Below are 20,481 nucleotides of genomic sequence, written 5' to 3'. Positions count from 1 at the left end.
CAGAAAATATGAACAGACGGATCACAAGTAATGAAATTGAAACTGTGATTTTAAATCTTCCAACAAACAAAAGTCCAGGACCAGATGGCTTCACAGGTGAATTCTATCAAACATTTAGAGACGAGCTAACACCCACCCTTCTCAAACCCTTCCAAAAAACTGCAGAGGAAGGAACACTCCCAAACTCATTCTATGAGGCCACCATCACCCTGATACCAAAACCAGACAAGGATGTTACCAAAAAAGAAAATTACAGACCAATATTACTGATGAATATAGACACAAAAGTCCTCTACAAAATACTAGCAAACAGAATCCAACAACACATTAAAAGGATCATACACCATGATCAAGTGGGATTTATCCCAGGGATGCAAGGATTCTTCAATATATGCAAATCAATCCATGTGATACACCATATTAACAAATTGAAGAATAAAAACCATATGATCATCTCAACAGATGCAGAAAAAGCTTTTGACAAAATTCAACACCCATTTATGATAAAAACTCTCCAGGAAGTGGGCATAGAGGAAGCCTACCTCAACATAATAAAGGCCATATATGACAAACCCACAGCAAACATCTTTAAAAAAAAAAAAAAACACAACAGGAAACTTTTCTTTATCTGAAGAAAAGGGGGTCAATCAGAGGGGAGTGAAGGCGTGACCAGAGACCTGCGAGGGCCCCCGACGGGGGGCAGGAACAGGAGAAGACGTGAGGCCCGCAGGCAGGCCTCCCACGCGGCCAAGGCCCCGGGCACGCAGACCACCTGCAGACAGAACACACGGAGAGCAGTCAGCATCCTCGGAGCAGGCAAGACGTGGGCACCTCGGGCTCAGGGTCGTCCTCAGCGCTCCCGTGACCTGCATTAACACGCCAGCCTCACAACAACCTGTGTGGTGGGGACTCGCGCCGGGTTCACTCAGCACCTCCTCTGTGACAAGCACTGTTCTTAGTTCCCGGGCCCCGGCGCTGCAGCAGGGAGGTAAACAGACCACCCCTACCCCAGAAAGACCTCTTACAGGTGTCGTGATTACTTAATGAGAAGAAACTACCTGAAATACCACTCAGCTGGCACGTGGTGAGTGCTAGAAAGTAAAAGTTATTATTACTGCTGAGACATAAAATAACCCTAACAGCACTACAAAGAAAATAACACGGACCCTGGAGGAGGGAGTGCTTAATTCCCTGTGGAAGAGCTTCACAGGGAGCTCACTCACGTTCCTGGTTTAAGACATTTTCCCATCTTCACATTTATATTACATCATTTATTGATACTGACAGCTTTTTGGTACTGTAGAATATAAGTGACAGGAATTATTCCCTTTGTATATCTTGGAAGCAGATGGTTTATTTTCACTAATTTAATTCCACATGTAAATGTATGGCAGCTCGGGATGAGAATTAAAAAAGAATGACAGCTTTAATTTTTCACTTGCAAACGTGTTGTTTTGAATGGCCAGCCCGTGCTCTACATGATGGAACCAGCTGTGTGATCCCAGATACGTCATTTAACCTCTTCTGCCTTCACCTCCCTATCCATAGCGTGAGGGTAATAATGCTTGACCCCCTGCCCTCGAAGAGGCTAAATTGAGAGCTGGGCGAGAAGGTGACTGCTGACAGTGTTGCAAGGACCCAGCCCTGGAGGCTTCTCCAGGGATTCTGCCCAGTTCCCCCGAGCGTTTCCACCCTCCCGCATCGCTGCCAGTAAACGATGACCGAGGGCTGACCAGGTAAATACGGAGAGTGGCCACCTCTCAGGTTGGGCAGGGATTGGCTGGAAAGGGCCATGAGAGGATTTTCTGAGGTGATGAGAATGGTCTGTGATATATCTTGATATGGGTTTGGGTGAGACACATGTATTTGTCAAAACTTATCAAATGGTAACTTAAGGTTTGTGTATTTCACCCCATATACTTTTTACCAAAGAAAAGTAAACAAACTTTGAAGTCTAATTAATGATATGCATGCTAAAGTATTAATCGGTAAAATGCACAGAAATCTGCAACTTATTTTGAACGACACAAAAAAAACAAGATGGATCAATGGATGGATAGGAGGCTGGATAGCCAAACATTATAGAAGCTAGACGGTGGGTTTGCAGTGTTCGCTGTAAAATTCTCTCCACTCTTCTGTATGTTTGAATATTTTTATAATGAAAGGTTGGAGAGGCAGGGAATGGCTGATACAAAGAATAAGTTCCAGAAGAGTTCAAAAGCGTAAGAACAGCAAAGGTAGGGGAACGCGCTCGCTGCCTTTGAGAGACTCGCACCTGGCTGGAGGGAGACCAGAACACAAGCAATGACGACTCGGAGTGAAAGGGGCTCCTCAGAAGTCACCCGGGCCTCTGAGACAACAAAGGGGGGCCCCAGTCACCCAGTCTAGGAAGGCTTCCCAGAGTGACCACGGAGCAGAAACCCCAGGATACGTTAACTGCAGAAGAGGAGGCAAAGGCAGGAACAGAAGTTAGCAAGTCGGCTCCTAGTGAGAGGAGATGGTTTATCCTCAAGTTTAGAGAGACAGCATGAACGTCCAGGAAACTGAAACTAGTTCCTAACGGTCAACGTGACGAGAGTTTAAGGGGAGAGGTGGCTGAGGCTGAGGCTTGGGGCAGAGGCCAGGGATACGGGGCCTGGGGCGCAGGGACAGCAGGGGTTTCCAAAGAAGAACCCTGAGGATCTGTGCTTCGGAAAGAAGAAGCAAGTTTGTAATGAATAATGGACACGTGGTTACCGTTTGGGCTTATCTGAGAAAAGGAAGAGATATTTTCCAGTTGCTAAGCTGTGAAGGCAAGCTAAATCACAGGAGATGTGAAAATTTTTACCACCATGTACTCTGCAATTTTCTGTCATTCAATGTTAGTTCGCTTGTTCAAACATCAACCAACCCCTTTAACCATTTAATTAACTTCAGAATACCAGATGAAGGTATTTCATGTCAGGGAGGCAGTTTCTACCTAATCCATATGTGTTTGCTCCGGAAAATAGGAGGGAAAGGGAAGAAAGGATGCGATTAAGGTAGGATCATCAAAATTCCCCAAAGACTCAGAGACACAAAACGCAATGACCATAAAAGAAAAGAATGATTAGGTGAACCATACTAAAATGAAGAACTTCTGTTCATCCAAGGACATGGCTGAGAGAGTGTAAAGGCAGCCGGGTAGAGTAGGAGGGGATATTCACACCACACAGTTCCAGCAAAGAACTTACACTCAGGATCAAAGACACCCTGCAAGTCAGGAGAGAGGGACAGACAGAGACAGAGAAAGAGACAGACACACAGAGACAGAGAGAAACAGAGACAGAGAGAAGGCAGAACACCCACTGGGGAAAAAAAGGACAAAGGGCTGGTACGACAAAGGACCTGAGTATCCAAAACCACATGAAAGGTGTTCAACTTCGCTGGTCATCAGGGAAATGCAAATTAAACCCTGGCGTTAGAGCACTACACGCCACCTCCCTACCGTGGATAAAATGACTACGATGGCACAGAGCAGAGGGGACTTGGGGCAGCCGTCACTCTCACACGATGACTGTGTAACTGGATTTTGGAAAAGTAGTTCTGAAGCCGAATGCCTGTGGCCCCATGGCCCAGCATCCGATCCTGGAGACCCTCACGGAGATGGCGGCCTCGGCCCACCAGAGCCAGGAGCCCTGGGACAGCACCGTCCTCAGCAGTGCCCGGGAGCGCCCAAGCTCCCACTGGATGCCTGGCTCACCTCGCTCCTATGTCAAAAGCATGTAAACACCCCGAAATCCCACCAGCTTGCTCTCCCTGTTCTGTCTTTGGTCTCCCCAGACGGTATAATTTCTCTAACTTTATTAAATGACCTGATTTTATTTCCACTTACTACTCTCGATGCCCTCCCCCCGACACACGCACAATATATCCCCCCTTTGATCAGTACCACTCACTAACCACAAACAGACCAGGTCCTCTGCCGCATGCTGCCTCACTTAATTCTTAGAACAACTTTTCATGGTTAAGGACCACCTCCCCTGCTTACCCAGGAGGAAGCTGAGGCATGTGAAGGACAAATAGCAAGTAAACAGTGAAGCCAAAGTTTAACACAGGTCTTATGACACCCAAGCTACGTGTGCCTTAGAACTAGGAAACAGCATCTGTCTTTAAGAGGGAGTGCACAGGCTCTAAGTGTTGAACCCACAGAAAACACTGGGCTGGATGGATGGATCCTAGATGGTAATGCCTCTGAACCTGCAAATGCTTCTCTTCATTCATTCATTCCAGGATACGCTTCCCGAGATCTGATCACTGTTAAGAGCACACGGGATACAAAGGTGCATCCTGTGCTCCATTATCTTCCTTTGCGTGTTCTTCACGCGTGATTGGGACAAAAATTTCACAGTGGTGTCAAATTAAAAGTGGAAGAGATTTTTAGGCTTTCTGAACACTGGTTATCTAATGTGTCTCTTCTGCAAATAAAAAAGATAAACATTTCTGGGGTCAAACCTACTTAAATTCCCTACCTTTGGTGGTGAGAATTTTTGAGGTGACTTCCAGTTTCTCCAGTGGCTCCATCCCAATATTTTCCAGTTTCACAACAAGGTGCTGAGTTTCTCCGTTGTAAAGCTGGACTGACACGTTAGTGGATACTTCCTCCCCAGAGGAAGGTTGCAGTGAATGTGCAGACCTAAAATAATAGTAATAATTACAATAAATTTTAGAAACACAGAAAAAACAAAGAAAACCAGCGGCATTTTAGAATTATTCACATCACCACACTTAAACACTTCAGAAACAGGGACTAGGGAGGCTTGGCTTTAACACGGAATCAGGACCCAGCGTCCAGGAACTCAAGGGCAAATTGCCACATCATGAGCGCTGTCTACATGCAGATGCGCCCTGGGCCACCGACCTCTCATCCGCGGGATCACTCTCACTGGGCCTTACTTTCTCAAGCGTGTGTGAAGCAAAAAAAATTCTTAATGATTGGATTATGGTGAGGACAATAGTGAAACAATGAATTAATTCAAATGATCCATAAGCGTGCTGCTCTCTTTGAAAATTTTTTTAAATCTCATGCTCAGAAATGGCCTGGGAAAATCCACTGATTTAAGAAGAAAACTTAAATGAACCATTCCAAATGATAACATGGGAAGTGGAGGAAAACAAAGAAAAATGAAAAGCACATACAACAGCCTCCACATCACAGGTAAAATCGACGAGCAATGCTGGCAGCTCCTGACGGGACCCAGGGCAGCTGGCGGGTCCTCGGCACTGGTCAGCTGGGGCGCTGGACCAGAGGCCCTGAGCCTCGCCTGACACTCCCTTGAGGCTCCAGCACTACAGCCCTGGTCTGAGGCTCCAGCCTGAGTCCTACTGACTGTCCCTCAATCCACAGTGCTCATTACCCTGGTGTCTCCTTCCCAACCCACAGGCAGCAAACCCACTTCCGGGCAAGGAGGGACCGGTGACCACAGGGAAAGGGCTCTAGAGGCACAGTGGGGACGAAAGCCAGCCAACAACGAGGGAGGTGCGTGTGCGGGAGGTGGGGTTAAAAAGTGCATCCAAACCACATTTTCCGAAAGTAACAGCATAAAGAATCAACGTGAATTCCTTTGCATTTTATACCTTTAAAGTTGTTCAGGAGTCAAGAAATAAACTTTCTCTGTCAAGGAAGGAAAAGTGACTCCCGTCCTCACTATAAATGACTTCTTTCCACATTTTAACAGGTAGTCCTTCTCAAGTGAAAGCTGTTTGTAGTCAATTTGAATTTGCAGAGAAGGTGTTTAGGGAAACTAAAACACAGCCGACACAAATTACTCTGCCTCTCAAGCAAAGAGGATGCCAGCCCCTCCGGTACGGTGGGAAAAGGAGGAGGGAGAAAGCAGAGAAACATGCAGCCTGGCCGCAGGCTTGGCCCGGACACAGGCGCTGACTGTCCCAAAGCACAGCGTCCCACCCATCAGAGCCCCGAGCTGGGATGAGACGAGGCTGGCACTGAGAAGGGGCCCATTAAGTAAGTGACTGAGCTTTTGAAACATTTCAGAAAATACCAAGATACATTTTATAAAAACAGCCCAAAGGGTAAACATTAAAGCATTATTCAGGGCTTCCCTGGTGGCGCAGTGGTTGAGAATCTGCCTGCCAATGCAGGGGACACGGGTTCGAGCCCTGGTCTGGGAAGATCCCACATGCCGCGGAGCAACTGGGCCCGTGAGCCACAATTACTGAGCCTGCGCGTCTGGAGCCTGTGCTCCGCAACAAGAGAGGCCGCGATAGTGAGAGGCCTGCGCACCGCGATGAAGAGTGGCCCCCACTTGCCACAACTAGAGAAAGCCCTCGCACGGAAACGAAGACCCAACACAGCCATAAATAAATATATAAAAAAAAAAAAAAATTAAAAAAAAAAAGCATTATTCATATGAGCAAAAACTGAGACAATCCCAAATTCCAAAAGCAAGGAAATGAATGGTGATGAGATTTTGAGATACCTTTATGATGTAATTTTTTAAGCAATTAAAATAGAAATTTTTAGCTTATGTTATATGTTTATGCAAGAAGTAATCTATGATAGTATATAAAATATAGTACGATCTCAACTATTCAAACATTTTTTTTAATTCATAAACAGTGGAAGGAAACACCAGAAGGCATTAATAGTAATTCACTCTGAGATCTCCCTTTCTTCTTTATGCTTTCCTATAATGCTAAAGGAAAAAAAGAAAAAAGACTATTTTTTAGAAGATAAGACTTTTTCCTAAATTCTCTAAAACCTCAACTGTTTCTCACCAAAATTACCATTCCAAAGCCTAATTTCACATTTTGTTCTGACCTTGGTAAGAAACACTTCAACTATATTCCAGCTTGCTGCAAGCAGAGCACACTGCCTACTGGTGACCTCGAAGAAACCCTTCGCCTCTATTCTGGTCATAAGGATCACAGGTTAACTCAGACTCTTGGGGCCACCGGAGAAGGTGTACTGGACAGCACTCCTAGGTGCCCCTCTTGGCCGCAAGCAGACCCCGCGCGACGCGTGCTCTACCTGGGCAGAGACGTGCTGATCTGCAGTCTGGGCAGAGCGGGGATGACTTCCACCGTGGAGCCGCTGGTCTTTAATCCCGGGAGGTTGTCCAGCAAACAGTCGCTAAAGACACCAAAGACCGTGGTGTGGTAACCTGGGGACAAAACGCAAAGCTTCACCATCTGAAAAGGCTTCATGAGACACCCACGCCTCAAGGCAGCCCCGGGGTGACAGGAACGCAGGGTCCCTTTCCGAGCTGAGTTGAGATTTAGGCCCCGTCGCCTGCCAGGCTCGCCCAGAGCTCCCACACTCAACCCCAAGACCCTCCGTTTCCTTGAGCAGAGGTGCCAGCAGCACCTGCGTGCCCACTTCACAAGGCTGGCTGCGTCCAAGCGACAGTGTATAAACTGTAAATCTCACAGAACTTAATAATGAGTGCCTCATCCTTCTATTAATTTGCTTTTCAGATTTATCCATCTCTAAAATGAAAGTGATAGCTTGTATTCCTTTCCAGGACATAATGTAACTTAATAAGTATTTGAAAAAAATGATTCAAAATCTTCTGTTGAGAGATGAAAGTTCAAGAGTCAATTATCGTTTTTATAGCTGTTATGTGATATGGCAAGTCTGCTCAATGTGTACAAGTACTATAATATAAGATTAGCAAAAAAAAAAAAAAAGATTAGCAAAATTTCCATGAAAAAAAAACCCTCCATGGGTTAGATAAGCACTTGAAATTGTTTAAGCAAAGCTTTAAAATGGCTTTTGAAATTTTGAGATAATTATTATAAACAACATTCACTGTGTAACAAAATCAAATAATACTCAATGGCTAAATGCCTAGGGTGACAATTTTTCTGCATTCATATTAAGTGGCTACACACTCAACAAGAAGCAAGCTGGCACCTGATACAGCCTCATCAAGGCTCCCCTTTACCTTCCGCCAGTTCCAACTGGCCCCTCAACTTAAAATAACTCCAGTTCACAGCACCCACATTTCCTTTTTTTTAAAGTATGTTCCTTCTAAGACTCCTTTAATTTAACTTGCGAACATTTTCCTCCCCAGAAACCCACAGCTGGCACAAAGCCCTGTCATACTGTTCTTTCTATGAAACCTGATAGGATGTGGCTTTGTCTACGAAGCAACCTTTGTTTCCAGTTTCTTAATTAAAATCAATCATTTTCCTTTCCTCGCCCATTGCTGAAGGTGACTGAAAATAAACTGAAAATCTGATGACAATCCTGTGTGTTATGTCCAGTGACACTTCACACATAAGGCTCCCCAAACAATGGACACCAACTAGTCTGTCCCAGGGACCTCTGTCACCGAGCTTCACTACTCACCCGTGGACATATTGGTCCTCGGCCGTGTGTCACTCTGAATCAAGCCTTTCGGTCCTGGCTACTTCCTTCTCATCTGTCTCCTCTGCTCTATTCCCAGCCGCAGCTGGGGTCCGATGTCTGACATCTTCTCCCTGGACTACGGCTGGAGCTTCCTAGTTGGTCTCCTTCCTCCTGTCCTGCCCGCCTCCAACCCGCTCTCCAACACAGCAGCCTGGAGTGGCTCTGAACCGCCCGTCAGACCATCTCTCTCCTCTCTTCAAATAACGCAGCAGCCCACACTGCCCTCAGCAAGACTTATGAGGCCCTCTGGGTCGGCCCTGTCTGCCTTCCCAGCCTCATCACTACACCCCTCTGCCTTAGACCAGTTAATTCTGAGCCCCCCTCCAGCTCCCTCTGCACCCTGTTCTCTCTTACCACCAGGTAAGTAAGAGCCTGGACCAGATGTTCTTCCTGCCTGGATCCCTCTTACTCCCCATCCCACTCATTCGGAGAACCCCTAGTTCGCCTCCAAACCTCAGGGTCACTTGTCAGGAGAAGCCCCCCTCCACCCACCTCCCGTTCTGGGTCGCCCCTCCCCCACTGCCCACAAGCCGGGGCCCGGCCCATCTCAGCACTGCCTGCCACGCACCCTCACCTAGGACGCTGCTGCCTCACCGCTCGACAGAGAGCACCTCTCCCAGTGAATGTCTGTTCTTTCAGCCACCAAACAGCTAAGACTACTACGTGCCAGGTGTGAGGATCCAGCCGGGCAAGACAGACGAGGCTGGCAAGGAAAAGGCCAACAAGCCACCGCGATCAGTGACGTGAAGGAGGGGCCCGATCCAGCAGAGGGAAGCTGAGGACGAGCTCCAGGGGGAAAGGAAGACTGGGCTAGGCACTGGAGAAGCACCAGGGCCACCACGTCTGGAGGCACACCAACAGCAGGAAAGCATGGCGTGTTTCCAGGACAGGAGCCGTATGAGCCGGCAGAGATGAGCAGGGCCCGCGCGCACAGGGCTCCGCAGCCAATGTAAGCGTGCAGCCCTGATGGAAAGCGCGTGGTGAAGGCGCTAAGACTTCCCGTCCACAGATGACAGGATCAGATCTGCCCTGTGCAAAGGTCACGTGGCTGCAATACGGAAAGAGTGAGGGCAGAAACACCAGTCCTGATGCTTCTGTGACAAACTCTAGAAGAGGGTCATGTTCTGCCAGACCAGAGCGGCTGTGCAGGTGGAGAGGGCGCTGATGACACGGTCAGTATTGTAGGGGGGAGTGAGGAGGAGACAGGAGCAGGGAAGGATGACTCCCAGTGCCCGGGCAGGGCAACTGGCCAGACGGCAATGCCCTCACTGGGACGGGACCACAGCAGGAAGGGCAGCTTGGGGGATGAGGTGACAGGCTCCAGTTGGGACATGCTGTATGTGACGTGCCCACGAGACAGCCAGGAAGATGGGTGGGAAGCGGCTGGATGTGCAGGTCCAGGAAAGGGGTCTGGACAGGAGACGTGGCCCTGGGAATCAGCAGCATGGAGATGGGACCTGAAGCCGGGAAAGTAGATGAGTCTGATGGGATTGCCGAGAGACAGCAGGTAGAGAAAGGAGGGGAGGAGAGAGGAAGGGTGGGAGGGGGTGGGGGAGGGAGGAGAGGCAAGGGGAAGCAGGAGGGTGGGAGGGAAGGACAGAGTTGGGCGCAGACTGAAGGGTCGGGCTGAAGAAGAAGTGTCTGCAGAAGACACTGCTCCAGAATGACAGGCAGGAGAGGCGGCAGAGATGCGAGGGTGACCAGGCGAGCGCACCCAGGAAGGAGGCGGGCAGCGGTGCCAAAGGCTGCTGAGCAGTGGAGTTGGACAAAATCTGAAATGTAGGCACCGGATTTAGCCGGAAAAATACTGCCAGCGGCCTCCGTGACAGCAGTTTTGGTGAGGTGATGGCTGGATGGGCAGGATGCGGTGGGTTAGAGAACCAGCACAGAGGTGGAAGAGTGGATTCAGCGTGTACAGACAGCTCTCTGAAGAGGTCTGCTCGGAAGGAGAGACAGTAGATGAGGCCACAGCGAGAGGAAATCGTGGGCTCGGGGTGCGGGGGGGGGGCAGGGGGTTTTAACCGCAGTGGGAGAAACTTGGAGCGTGTTTGCAGGCTCCGGGGAAGACAGACAGGAGCACGGGGGGTGCCCTCCACATCCCGCACGCTCTACGTGGTTCGTGGCGTGTCCCACAGCACCGCCATCCATCCGTGACCTGTTAACGGGCGAAGATCAGAATGCCGGGCGGCACAGGAGCTAGCAGCCCCCGAACCTGCTTACCATTCACAGCAATCGTCCCCGTCGTCTGCGGGACCCCAACAAGCGTCACTGGGTAAAGACCAGACTCAGCCGGGAGGGAGAGCGCCGCAGGGAGAGATTCAAACTCCACTCCACTCGTGAGCAGCCCCTGGAGCAGGTGACAGAGGATGGCAATGAGCACGGCCCTAACCCAATCCCAAAGCCACCGCTCTTGGTCAGTCCCCGATCGGCCCCCAAGCATCATGCCCCGCCCACAGGAGAGCCCCGGGACTCTCAGAAGGAAAAGGCTCATTAGCGGCTCTTATAAAAGTCCACAGGGAATTGTAGAGACGTCCTCGTAGTGCGATGAACACAAAACTATCTCGAAATGGACAGCACTGTGGGTGCTTGAACAACAATTCCATCTTTAATATTAGCCCCGCTCGATGTATTTTTAATATTTGTTCTGCTTTCTTGTTTTACCAAGTTGGAATGTAAATAAAAAGAAAAAATAAAATATTTTATTTACAAACAAAATGAAAAACATGAAGTGTGGAAATAGATCATCAGTTAATATCCTTCCACCAGTGCATCTGTGAATTATCAGTTCATTTCACTAAGCACCAGGCCCTATGCTTGACGGCGAACGACACAGGCTCCCTGGCCTCCAGGGGCTGCCCCGTGATTGCAGGACCTCTCAGCGCTCAGGACCTTCTCCTCAACACTGTAACAGAGGTCCCATCCAGCACAACAGCCAAGAGGAGAAAGAAAGGGCATGAAGACAATTATTCATACACACAAAAACTGTGGAAAACCCTGTGGAACCTACGAGGAAAACTGAACTAACAAGAGCACTTAGCCAAGTAACAAAGTCAGCATTAAAAAAGCAAAAGTATTTCTATAATCTAGCAATAAACAAAACATATTAGAAAATAAAATATTACAAATATCATTAACAAGAGGTCAAAAACATCCCCTATCTTGGAATAAGTCTAATGAGTGGTCTGTGAGATTCCCGCACTGAAATCTACAGAAGATGGCTGAGATACATTAAAGAAGACGTAAATGTAGGAGGGATCCTGGATTCTTCCCGGGGGGGGGCTGTTTTCTGCAGTGCTATGGTCGAAGCAATCCTGAAACTATCTTAGGTCTATCCCAGGAGCAAGCAGACGAGAAGCGTGCTAATGTTGCTGGGAGCCCAGGTTCTCACACTGGAGGGAAGGACGCCGATGCGGAATGGAGGAAGGCGAGAAGAACCCTACGGAGACTGACTAGAATTGGAGGGATGGCTGTGAAGTCAGAATGTATGAAGTCTGTATTTGGATTGTGTATATGCATGCCTAAGGGCACACATATATGCATGTACATACACGTGCAGATGTATGCACGTAGGTACGTGTGTAAGCACATGTCTATGTGTGCATGCATGCAGACTTTTCCTAACTCTGTCTACAGAAAGCACCCAGAAGCAAAGGCTCTCCAATAACAATGAGCACACCTGTGCCCAGAGTCTGAGCAAAAGCATGAAATGATCTAACCATGTGTGAAACAGATGTCGTGGCCAAGAATGGAAGCAGAGAAACCAATTAGATGGCTATTGTCTCCAGGCAAAATATATTGGCATTTGATTTCCTTTTAAAATAGCTAAAGCAAATACGGCCAACTGTGAGCATTTGCTAAATGTGAACGGTGGATATACAAGGGCTTATTATTCCCTGTAACATTTCATATGCCTGAAATATTCCATAATTTAATTTTTAAATTCTGAACATGATTTGTGGGCTATCTCCTAGTGGTAACTTATTTTACTCTTTGTTCTTCCTCATTTTTTATAAAAAGCACATATTACTTTTCAACCAGATATAAATGAAAGCTTCTTTTTAAGACTAAATATATGTATAAGAAAGAAGAGCAGGCATATGATACTTTAACCACTTTGGGGGAAATTCTCTAAACAACTATTATTCCTGGTTTAGGCCAAGAGACAGAAAGTCACTAAAGGGCCTGACCAAGAGCTAAAACCTAAGGTTGGCACATTCTTGTGCAACAGGAGGAGGAGGGAACACTCATCCTTACAGGTCATTCTTGGAGTGACCTCAAGGTGGTAAGCTTAATATTCAGCTGAATTTCTAAGAACTCCAACAGATTTGGGAAAACCATGCCTCACGCCGGAGGCCTAAACATCATCTTCGATAACTCCCAGTCTGCCTCTGAGCTCCCGCTCACCCTGTGTCCTCAGTGGGGCCTCCCCTAACTCTCCACACGGCTCCTGCAGCCCCTCGTGCACCCCACCACGGCTCTGACCAAGGTCACAGCAGGGGCCAGGCCTGACGCGCGGCGCGGGCACTCAGCAGGACACCTGTACGGACAGACCGCCTCCCACCCTGAACACGAGTCATAAAACCCCAAAGGAAGGCGTCGCCCAGCTCAGCACCATCCTTCGCACAGTGCCGAAAATTTACAAAGCGGTTCTATACAATAATAAGCATAGAGAAGACTTGAGGACTGCAATCCACCCGCTGGCGGAGGGCTCTGCTCTGGAAACACTAGGTCTAGCTTGGAGAGCCATACGAATCTCCTTCCCACTCACTGCAGAATTAGGGGAGCAGTTCCAATGGACAGCACTGCAAAAAGTGAGCCTCTAACGCCATACACAAACACAGAAACAGAACATCAGATTTCAAACCCGAGGGAAACTTCGTATTTGCAGTGCAGTCATTTATTCTCTTATGAATAAAGAGCTCACTCTTCCCTTAGGCCTTGATCATCTTATCATCTTGTAGCAGTGCAGTAACAGTGATATTGAGTGGTGGGCACAATACAGGGTTTGTAACCTCGCTAATCTCATGTAAATTTCAATATAATTATTTCAAATCTTATATGCAATCAACTAAGCTCTGTGTGTGTTCAAATCCGAGATGTCTTTGTTCATTGACTCACACATCTCACTGAGTACCAAGCACTAAAGACACGGGAATGTCAAGACGTAGTCTTCACTCACAAAAAGATTATAATCTTTGGCAAAACAAATATTAAAAACAGACATAGATTATAGGCAGTATGCCTCAAATATTAAGTAAAAAACTTACTTTAATGGTAAGTTGATGTTTAGCCCAAAAGGGTCAAATGATTCATGATACATACCATGTTTTCAACTCGGAGTTCAAATGGCATTGGGTTATATACCATCAGCTGAACTTCACACACATCTCCTTGAACCCACTGGAAATCTAGAAATACATACACACAAAAGAATCCGCATTTTAGCTGGTGTTTTTGCATGTTTCACATGGTTTCAGATTACTCCTCCAGCAATTTATTTTTTCCAATGAAGCAGTGGGCATTGTGATCATCTTGAGATAACAGTTTAAAGCTATTTTACTGCTAGCTTTCTCCAATGCAAAGCACATCATCCCTGCCACTTGGATGCCTTGTGACTGATGCCTCCCTCCCTCAGTGCCAAACGCAGCTGCACGAAACTGGAATCAATCCAGACAGCACTATTCTTGGTGTAGAGCCATACGTCACACAGACCTTTGCAGGCCCAGAGGCTGGTACTTAGGAAGATGGCTCTGTGGTCAATATTAAGTGGCACATAGCGTGGTTTCTCTTTCCCCTCCCTAAGTTTGTGAGAGAAGACGGTGGCTTCTCTTCCCTGCCCACTCCCAGGCCAGCTGCAGTCCAACACCTGCGGGAGGCAGAATTCTGGGATGACCCCCAAGACTCCCGGCCCCTGGTGTACAAGCTGTGTCATCCTCTCCCCCCGAGTGTGGATATGACGATAGGCTGTGCTATATAACAAAGGGGAAGGGGGTTTCCATATGTGATGAAGGCCCCCAAGCAGTAGGTTTTGACGTAATCAATGGGAGATTATCCTAGGAGAGCCTGGCCTACTCAGGTGAGCCCTTGGAAGGGAACATACCCATCCTGAGTGAAAAGATTCAAAGCATGAGAGGATGTACGGAGGAGGCCATGTGGCCAGGACCCAAGAGCAGCTGTTATGAGCTGGAAGTGGTCCAGCTGACAGCCAGCAAGAGAACAGAGACGTCAGTCCTACAACCACAAGGAATGGATGAAGAACCTGAGGGAGCCTGGAAACAGATCCTTCCCAGTCGAGCCTCCAGATGAGAACACAGCCCCACCTGACACCTGGATTTCAGCCTGCAAGACTCTGAGCAGAGGACCCAGCTAACACATGCTGGACTCATGACAGTAACAGTGAGAAAATAAACTTGTGTTCTTTAAGCCACTAAATTAGTGGTCATCTGTTACACACAAAAGAAAACTAATACGGTCCTCATCCCCACTCCGCTGCCCTCTCCTCCCCTTAAGATTCTCCACTAGGCAAACTGGAAGGGGCTTCAGAACCAAGTAACACGTGTTGGGCAGGAAGTACTGTCCAGCCCTTGGAAGGCTGTCTCTCACTCTTCATAATGACCTGGTGAGGTAGATATTACAATCCCACTGTTACAAGGCAGGTACTCAAGGTCCAAAGAGGTTAATAAATGTGCTAGGAATCAGACAGCCAGTAAGTGGGGCAGCAGGGATTCAAGCCCAGGTCTTTGAACTCGGAGAAGTATCTAGACTGGACAGTGGTGGTTAAAGGGTTTTTTCTACAGTAGATACTAAGATTTACTGATTAGAATTCTTCAGCTTTCATAAAGACACCATTTTTCCCAAACACTTCACACCAGGTCCCCTGCACAGAGACTAAGACAGGTTGCACCAAACCTATGGCATCCTGAAATTGCACGCAATGTGACCCAGAGTTGGCATCCTGAAATTGCATGCAATGAATAAGGAGCCCACCAGGTGAGTTAGTTTTCAAAATGCTTGCACAAGCAGGTACCCATTTGAGCCTCCTGACAATACAGTGAAGCAGTCAGCAGAGCACATATCACCCTCATTCACCAACAAGGAACACGGAACCGTCCACCATCAATGGCCCTAATGAATGAGGCAGCCGAGTCCAACTCCCGTGTGCCTGGCCCCAAAGCCTCTGCTGCTCCCAGGCTGCTGTTCTCCCCCCGTTGGCTCCAGAAACCCACCTCTCTTCACCCAGCCTCAGGCTGAGAACCTCTGCGGGAGGGAGGGGTCACAGAAGTCCTTCTGCAGAGACACGGTGCTTCCACCCCCACCTTCAGCAGCATCACTGAGCCCATCACTGCCTCGGCGGCCAGCACCCCAGCCCTTCCTCACGGCCGATGAAAACGTCATTTGTTTTAACAGCTTGCTATGCCTGATAGCGAAGGAACTCTTTGTCTTCTCTACCACGGTCAAATAACCATCATTTCAAAATTCATTTTCCTGGGGTTCTGAAAGGAATCGTTTATACTTGCACAGTCCTAGTCACTAAAGGTAAACCTAAGATAAATCCCTGATTACAGGAATAGTAATTTATGTCTGAGAGGAGATCATCTCCTTCCTAAGCCTTAGTGTGTCAAAGCACACGGTGGGGCCCCTTCCTCGATATTTTGTCCCAGAAACCACAGGAAGGAACAGTACTGAAAGCTATTAAACACCCTTCTGTATCAGGCCCTCCCCACACTGTACTGCACGGCCCCCATGTGTGTTCTTAGCCGTGGACAAACAGCCTCTTTCGGGGGCTTTTGTTGACAAGCTCGTCTCCTTCCACCACACGGGCTGGACCCAGCTGGCAGGTGACACTCCTGATTTCTCACTGCATCCCCAGCACCTTGGACAGTGCACACAGCGCTGCTCAGAGCCTTACGAGAAAGGCTGCTGGATACTTCAGGAACATCATCTCACTTGACCCTCAGAAGAATCCTCCCAGTGAGCTTCTGGCGCCCGATCTCTGTAGACGGCACAACTGCAGCCCAGGGAGGCCCGCGGCAGCCCAAGGCCATCTGACAGCTCCGGCCTGGCCAGGCCACCAAGCCTCCTCCGGGGCAGCTGTCGACCCGGGCAAGAAGCCCGGCTCCACCACCAAGTCCTAGCGCAAATTATGCTCAGGACGTGCACAGCCATCACCTCGGCGCGGAGTTTAACTTGGACGACAGAGACGCTAGCAACACACAGATGGAAAGACTGGTCAATTATTCCAAGCTGGCGTGGAAAATGGTCTCAGGAACTGCCCTCAAGGGTTTCTTCTTCTCTAATATTCTGTGCCCCGTGCTGTGATAACTCCCCCAGTTATAAGATTCATTTATAGAGATTGGGACTCTAGGTTAAAGACATGCGATTCTTCAAAGCTCCAGGCAGGTCCTCGCTGATGAGTCTGCTGCTAAAAAGATATCAGAAGCCCCGAATGTAAGTTACACGTTCGTACCCATGGGTCTTCAACAAACAGCATGCATTTCGGCTGAAGTTTCTGTTATATCCCCCAAAATCTTGCGTCATCCACTGAATTTATCCTCAGCCCAGATGAACAGGTGCTCCTCACTGTGATGAGGAGCCGTACTTAAAGGAAAAGGTCCCTGGGCTTTGAGTCACAAACCATGGACACAGCCTGAGCTCTGTCCTGACTAGCTCCCTGACCCAGGGCAGGAATTCACAGCCTGAGCTCTGTCCTGACTAGCTCCCTGACCCAGGGCAGGAACTTATAATCACTCGGTCTTAATTTTCTCATCTGTAAGTTGGGAACACAACCCTTGCAGCATCACACGGTCATGAGAATCACTGGGTAAGGTGGAAGCCCTCTGCAGCAAATGCAGGGTATTCTTTTCATAAAAGGAAGCCTCAGCAGTTTCTAAAGATCAGAGAGGAAGAAAATCAAGAGGAAAGGCCAGCTCCACGGGCAGTGACCCTGCAGCCACACTGCCAGGCTCGGGGCCCACGTTCTGCTTAACGCTGTCTCTGTCTCCGATTTCCTCATAATTTTTGAACAAGGGGGCCCCACAGATCATGCAGGTGGTCCTGAGAAGGAGTCTCACTCTTCCAGTCCCCCAGATCGCCTCTGGAAGTTTCTCTAAACAAAATGGGTGAAAGTTTCCTAAAATGTTCTTTAGGGGAGAAAGCTTATCATCAACCCTAATGAGACCCAAAAAGACCAGCCAGAGACTCCTAGAAGGTCCAAGAGACGAGCCTCATTAACTCTGTAATGACAGGTCCAGGTCCACCCAGGGGAAAAGGGGCCCAGAAAGTGACCTGCCCACCATCGAGAAACAGTGAGACTCGGACTGGAACAAGCCCCCCCACCAACCTCCAAAGAGATCAAAGGAGGCACCCGCGCTGGCAGACTCGCACTGCTCACCAGCATGCGCTGGAGCGGGCCCGGGACCCGCCCTCCCTGCTCAACCACGACGTCCCCCCGGCTCCCCTGCTCCCAGACCCCCCAGCATGCTCTCCAGAGCAGAGAAGCAGTAGGGAGGCTGGGGCTGTCTTTCAAAATCGACAGACTGAAATGAGAATGTCAAAGACTTGCTTTCACACCAGAGTGCCTGCGGGCCTGCCCCCCTGACAACAGGAAACAGCTGCAGCTGGTCACTCGCTCGTTTTCACGGACATTTACTGCTCGTCCTTTGCTGGACCACGGAGAGGGGGCCGCTGCCCCTGCCGCTGCCACCACCGCAGCCCAGGCTGCCACAGCTGTGGTCACCCTGCACCACCGCCACCGCCACCACCCAGGCGACCCCAGGAGCAGAATGGCCCCTGCCCTCCTGCACCTTCACCCCCACCGGGGAGACCCTAATGGCAGCCGGCTGGCAGGAAAGTCAGGGAAATGTTCGGCCCAAGCAGCACAGGGGGAATGGCGGGTAGGGGCCAGAGGACTAAGAGGCAGTACCTGACCTCTGATATACATCTGTGTACACTGGTTTTTTTCACCCCTTACAACGCCTGACAAGTGATAGGGGCAGCCATACCTACGTGACGGATGCGAGAACAAAAGAGCAAAATCACTTCCCAGGACGCAAATGGAAAACGTTCAAACAATATCAGAGAAAGTTCAAAATCCTGTCGTTTTAAATATATTTAGTTACTACTTGTCACTTCCCTCTAACTTCTACCTACACCTCACGACAGCAGGGACCACACCTGCACTTTTCACCGTTAGAACCCACAGGGCTGGGCTGCCACATGCCTGACACCCAGGGAAACTCAGGGGGTGTTTACTGATGGATGAGAGAAGGAACCAATGAAGGACTGAACCAAGAGACACGCACGTGCACACGCACGCACGCACGCACGCATGCACATCGAGGCTGTACGATGCTATATACTTAGGGCTCCTGCTTTCAGAAATGTACCAGAATTCACAATCAGATGCTATTTTTTAAGGGCATCACCCTACATTTCTTCCTTTATTTTCTTGTTTTAACTACAGCCCTCCGAGCCACACCTTAGAAGCCCACCTGCTCCTAAGAGCCAGCTCTGCTTCCTGAGCCTCCGGGAGGCCTTCCGAAGTCTCAGCTCGTCCCATGCATATGATCTCCCCAAACTCAACAGGTGAGTCCCAGGTGCTGCTGGCGGCGGACCTAGTTTCAGAGCGCTAGGATCTTCAACGTCCCGGGTATTACTGCCTCGCTGTCGAAGCTGACCTGGAGGATGGGGGGGGCAGCTGTGTGTTGTCACTGACTGGGGCCCATGCCAGGTGCGCTGCACACATCAGGGAAAGCTGGAGGGCCCTGGTTAGAACAGCACACTTGCTCTGAAAAGTTGGGAGTTTCTCATTTCTCTGAGTTCGTTTCTTCATCTGGAAAAGGGAGGTAAAAATTACTTCCTCCAAAAATACTACGAAAACTAACTGAGCTAAAACGTGACAGCATTTTACAAAGCACGACTTGAATCAAAGAAATGGTGAGCGTTACCAGAAAGCACAGGGTCGTTTTAGCACTCTTACCCTCACTATGCCCTCTGTCTTAGGGAACAGCTTAGAAACACTCATTTTTCAAGGTGTTCAGGTGGTTTAATACTTGTGAATGAGGTTTTTTGAGATCTTTATAGACTCCAAGAAACTCTCCTGCTGGCGTGAATGTCAGGAACCTCCACCAAGGTTATGGGGTGTGCGCCGTGCTTGGCCTTGAGCTCCACGGCACAGGGCAAAGGCTCTGCTGTGAAGTCAGTTACACAACCTGAATCTCAGCTTCCCTGTCTGTAAAATGGGGTCACACCATCCACGCCACTCCTTCATTCACTCCACCACACTGTTCTAGCAGGGGGGAGACGGGGAGGACGGGAACATAAACAGAGGGACGCATCGAGGTGCTGTGAAGGGCAACCGGCAGTGAGGGGAGAGTGGGGAGAAGCGGCCTGTGAGGTGCGGGTCAGAGGTGGCCTCTCTGAGCGGGGCCCGCAGACTGAGCGAGGTGGGCAGGCGGGTGAGCTCTAGGCAGAGGCGCAGCGAGCAGAGCCCTGAGACTGGAACAAGACAGCATGTCCAAAGAACAGAAAGCGGCCGTGTGGCTGGAGCCGAGGAGCAGGAGTGGAAAGGTGGGAGGTGAGCGGGAAAGGCAGAAGAAGCGTGGCTGGCACTGCCAGGAGAGCCCGCCGTCCGGCTACGGGGTGTGACAGGACACGTGCATCCTGGGAAGAAGGGCCTCAGGAAGTCAGGACGCCTTCGCCTACATCAGGGGTAAGAAGTTAAAGGAGGAATAAAGAAGACAGAAGGAGAAGCGAGCACTGACTTGCAAAAGCTTCACAGGTCTTCTAGTGAAACTCCAACCAGTGACGGGCCTCTCAGTCCTTTAGCTCTGTCACTGCGACTTGCAGGCACCACGATCTCAAAATGCAAGGGGCCCGAGGAGGGGAAAGCTGGCCAGGAATGAGGCCTGCAGCACGGCCAGGCTTTGGCAAGGGCACGGAGGGAGCCCTGGGGTCCGCGGTGAGGAAGGAAAGGAGCGGCCGTGGGCTGGGACGCGGCCGGGGAGCCGAGCAAGAAGAAAAGCACCCTGGAGATTCTCAGGAGCGAGCGTTCCACTCCCAGTCCGCCCCGAGACAAGCTCATCTCTCCC

The 20,481-nt window shown here is 49.3% G+C and overlaps 1 protein-coding gene across 4 annotated transcripts in view; it reads right to left on the bottom strand.

Moving 5' to 3' along the window:
- The window catches only part of TRAPPC9 (trafficking protein particle complex subunit 9), a 670,396-nt gene that overhangs the window by 375,613 nt on the left and 274,302 nt on the right, over positions 1-20,481 (bottom strand). For all 4 annotated transcript variants that reach the window (XM_059901771.1, XM_059901770.1, XM_059901769.1 and 1 more), the window contains 4 exons: positions 13,715-13,800; positions 10,613-10,739; positions 7,010-7,142; positions 4,491-4,654 (listed from right to left, as the gene is read on the bottom strand). In XM_059901771.1, the coding sequence (XP_059757754.1) occupies positions 4,491-4,654; positions 7,010-7,142; positions 10,613-10,739; positions 13,715-13,800 (510 nt within the window). The remainder of the gene's footprint in view (positions 1-4,490; positions 4,655-7,009; positions 7,143-10,612; positions 10,740-13,714; positions 13,801-20,481) is intronic.

Source organism: Balaenoptera ricei, chromosome 17 (genome assembly GCF_028023285.1).
Source record: "Balaenoptera ricei isolate mBalRic1 chromosome 17, mBalRic1.hap2, whole genome shotgun sequence".
NCBI classification, from domain to species: domain Eukaryota; kingdom Metazoa; phylum Chordata; class Mammalia; order Artiodactyla; family Balaenopteridae; genus Balaenoptera; species Balaenoptera ricei.
This window is presented reverse-complemented; position numbering and strand designations above follow the sequence as displayed.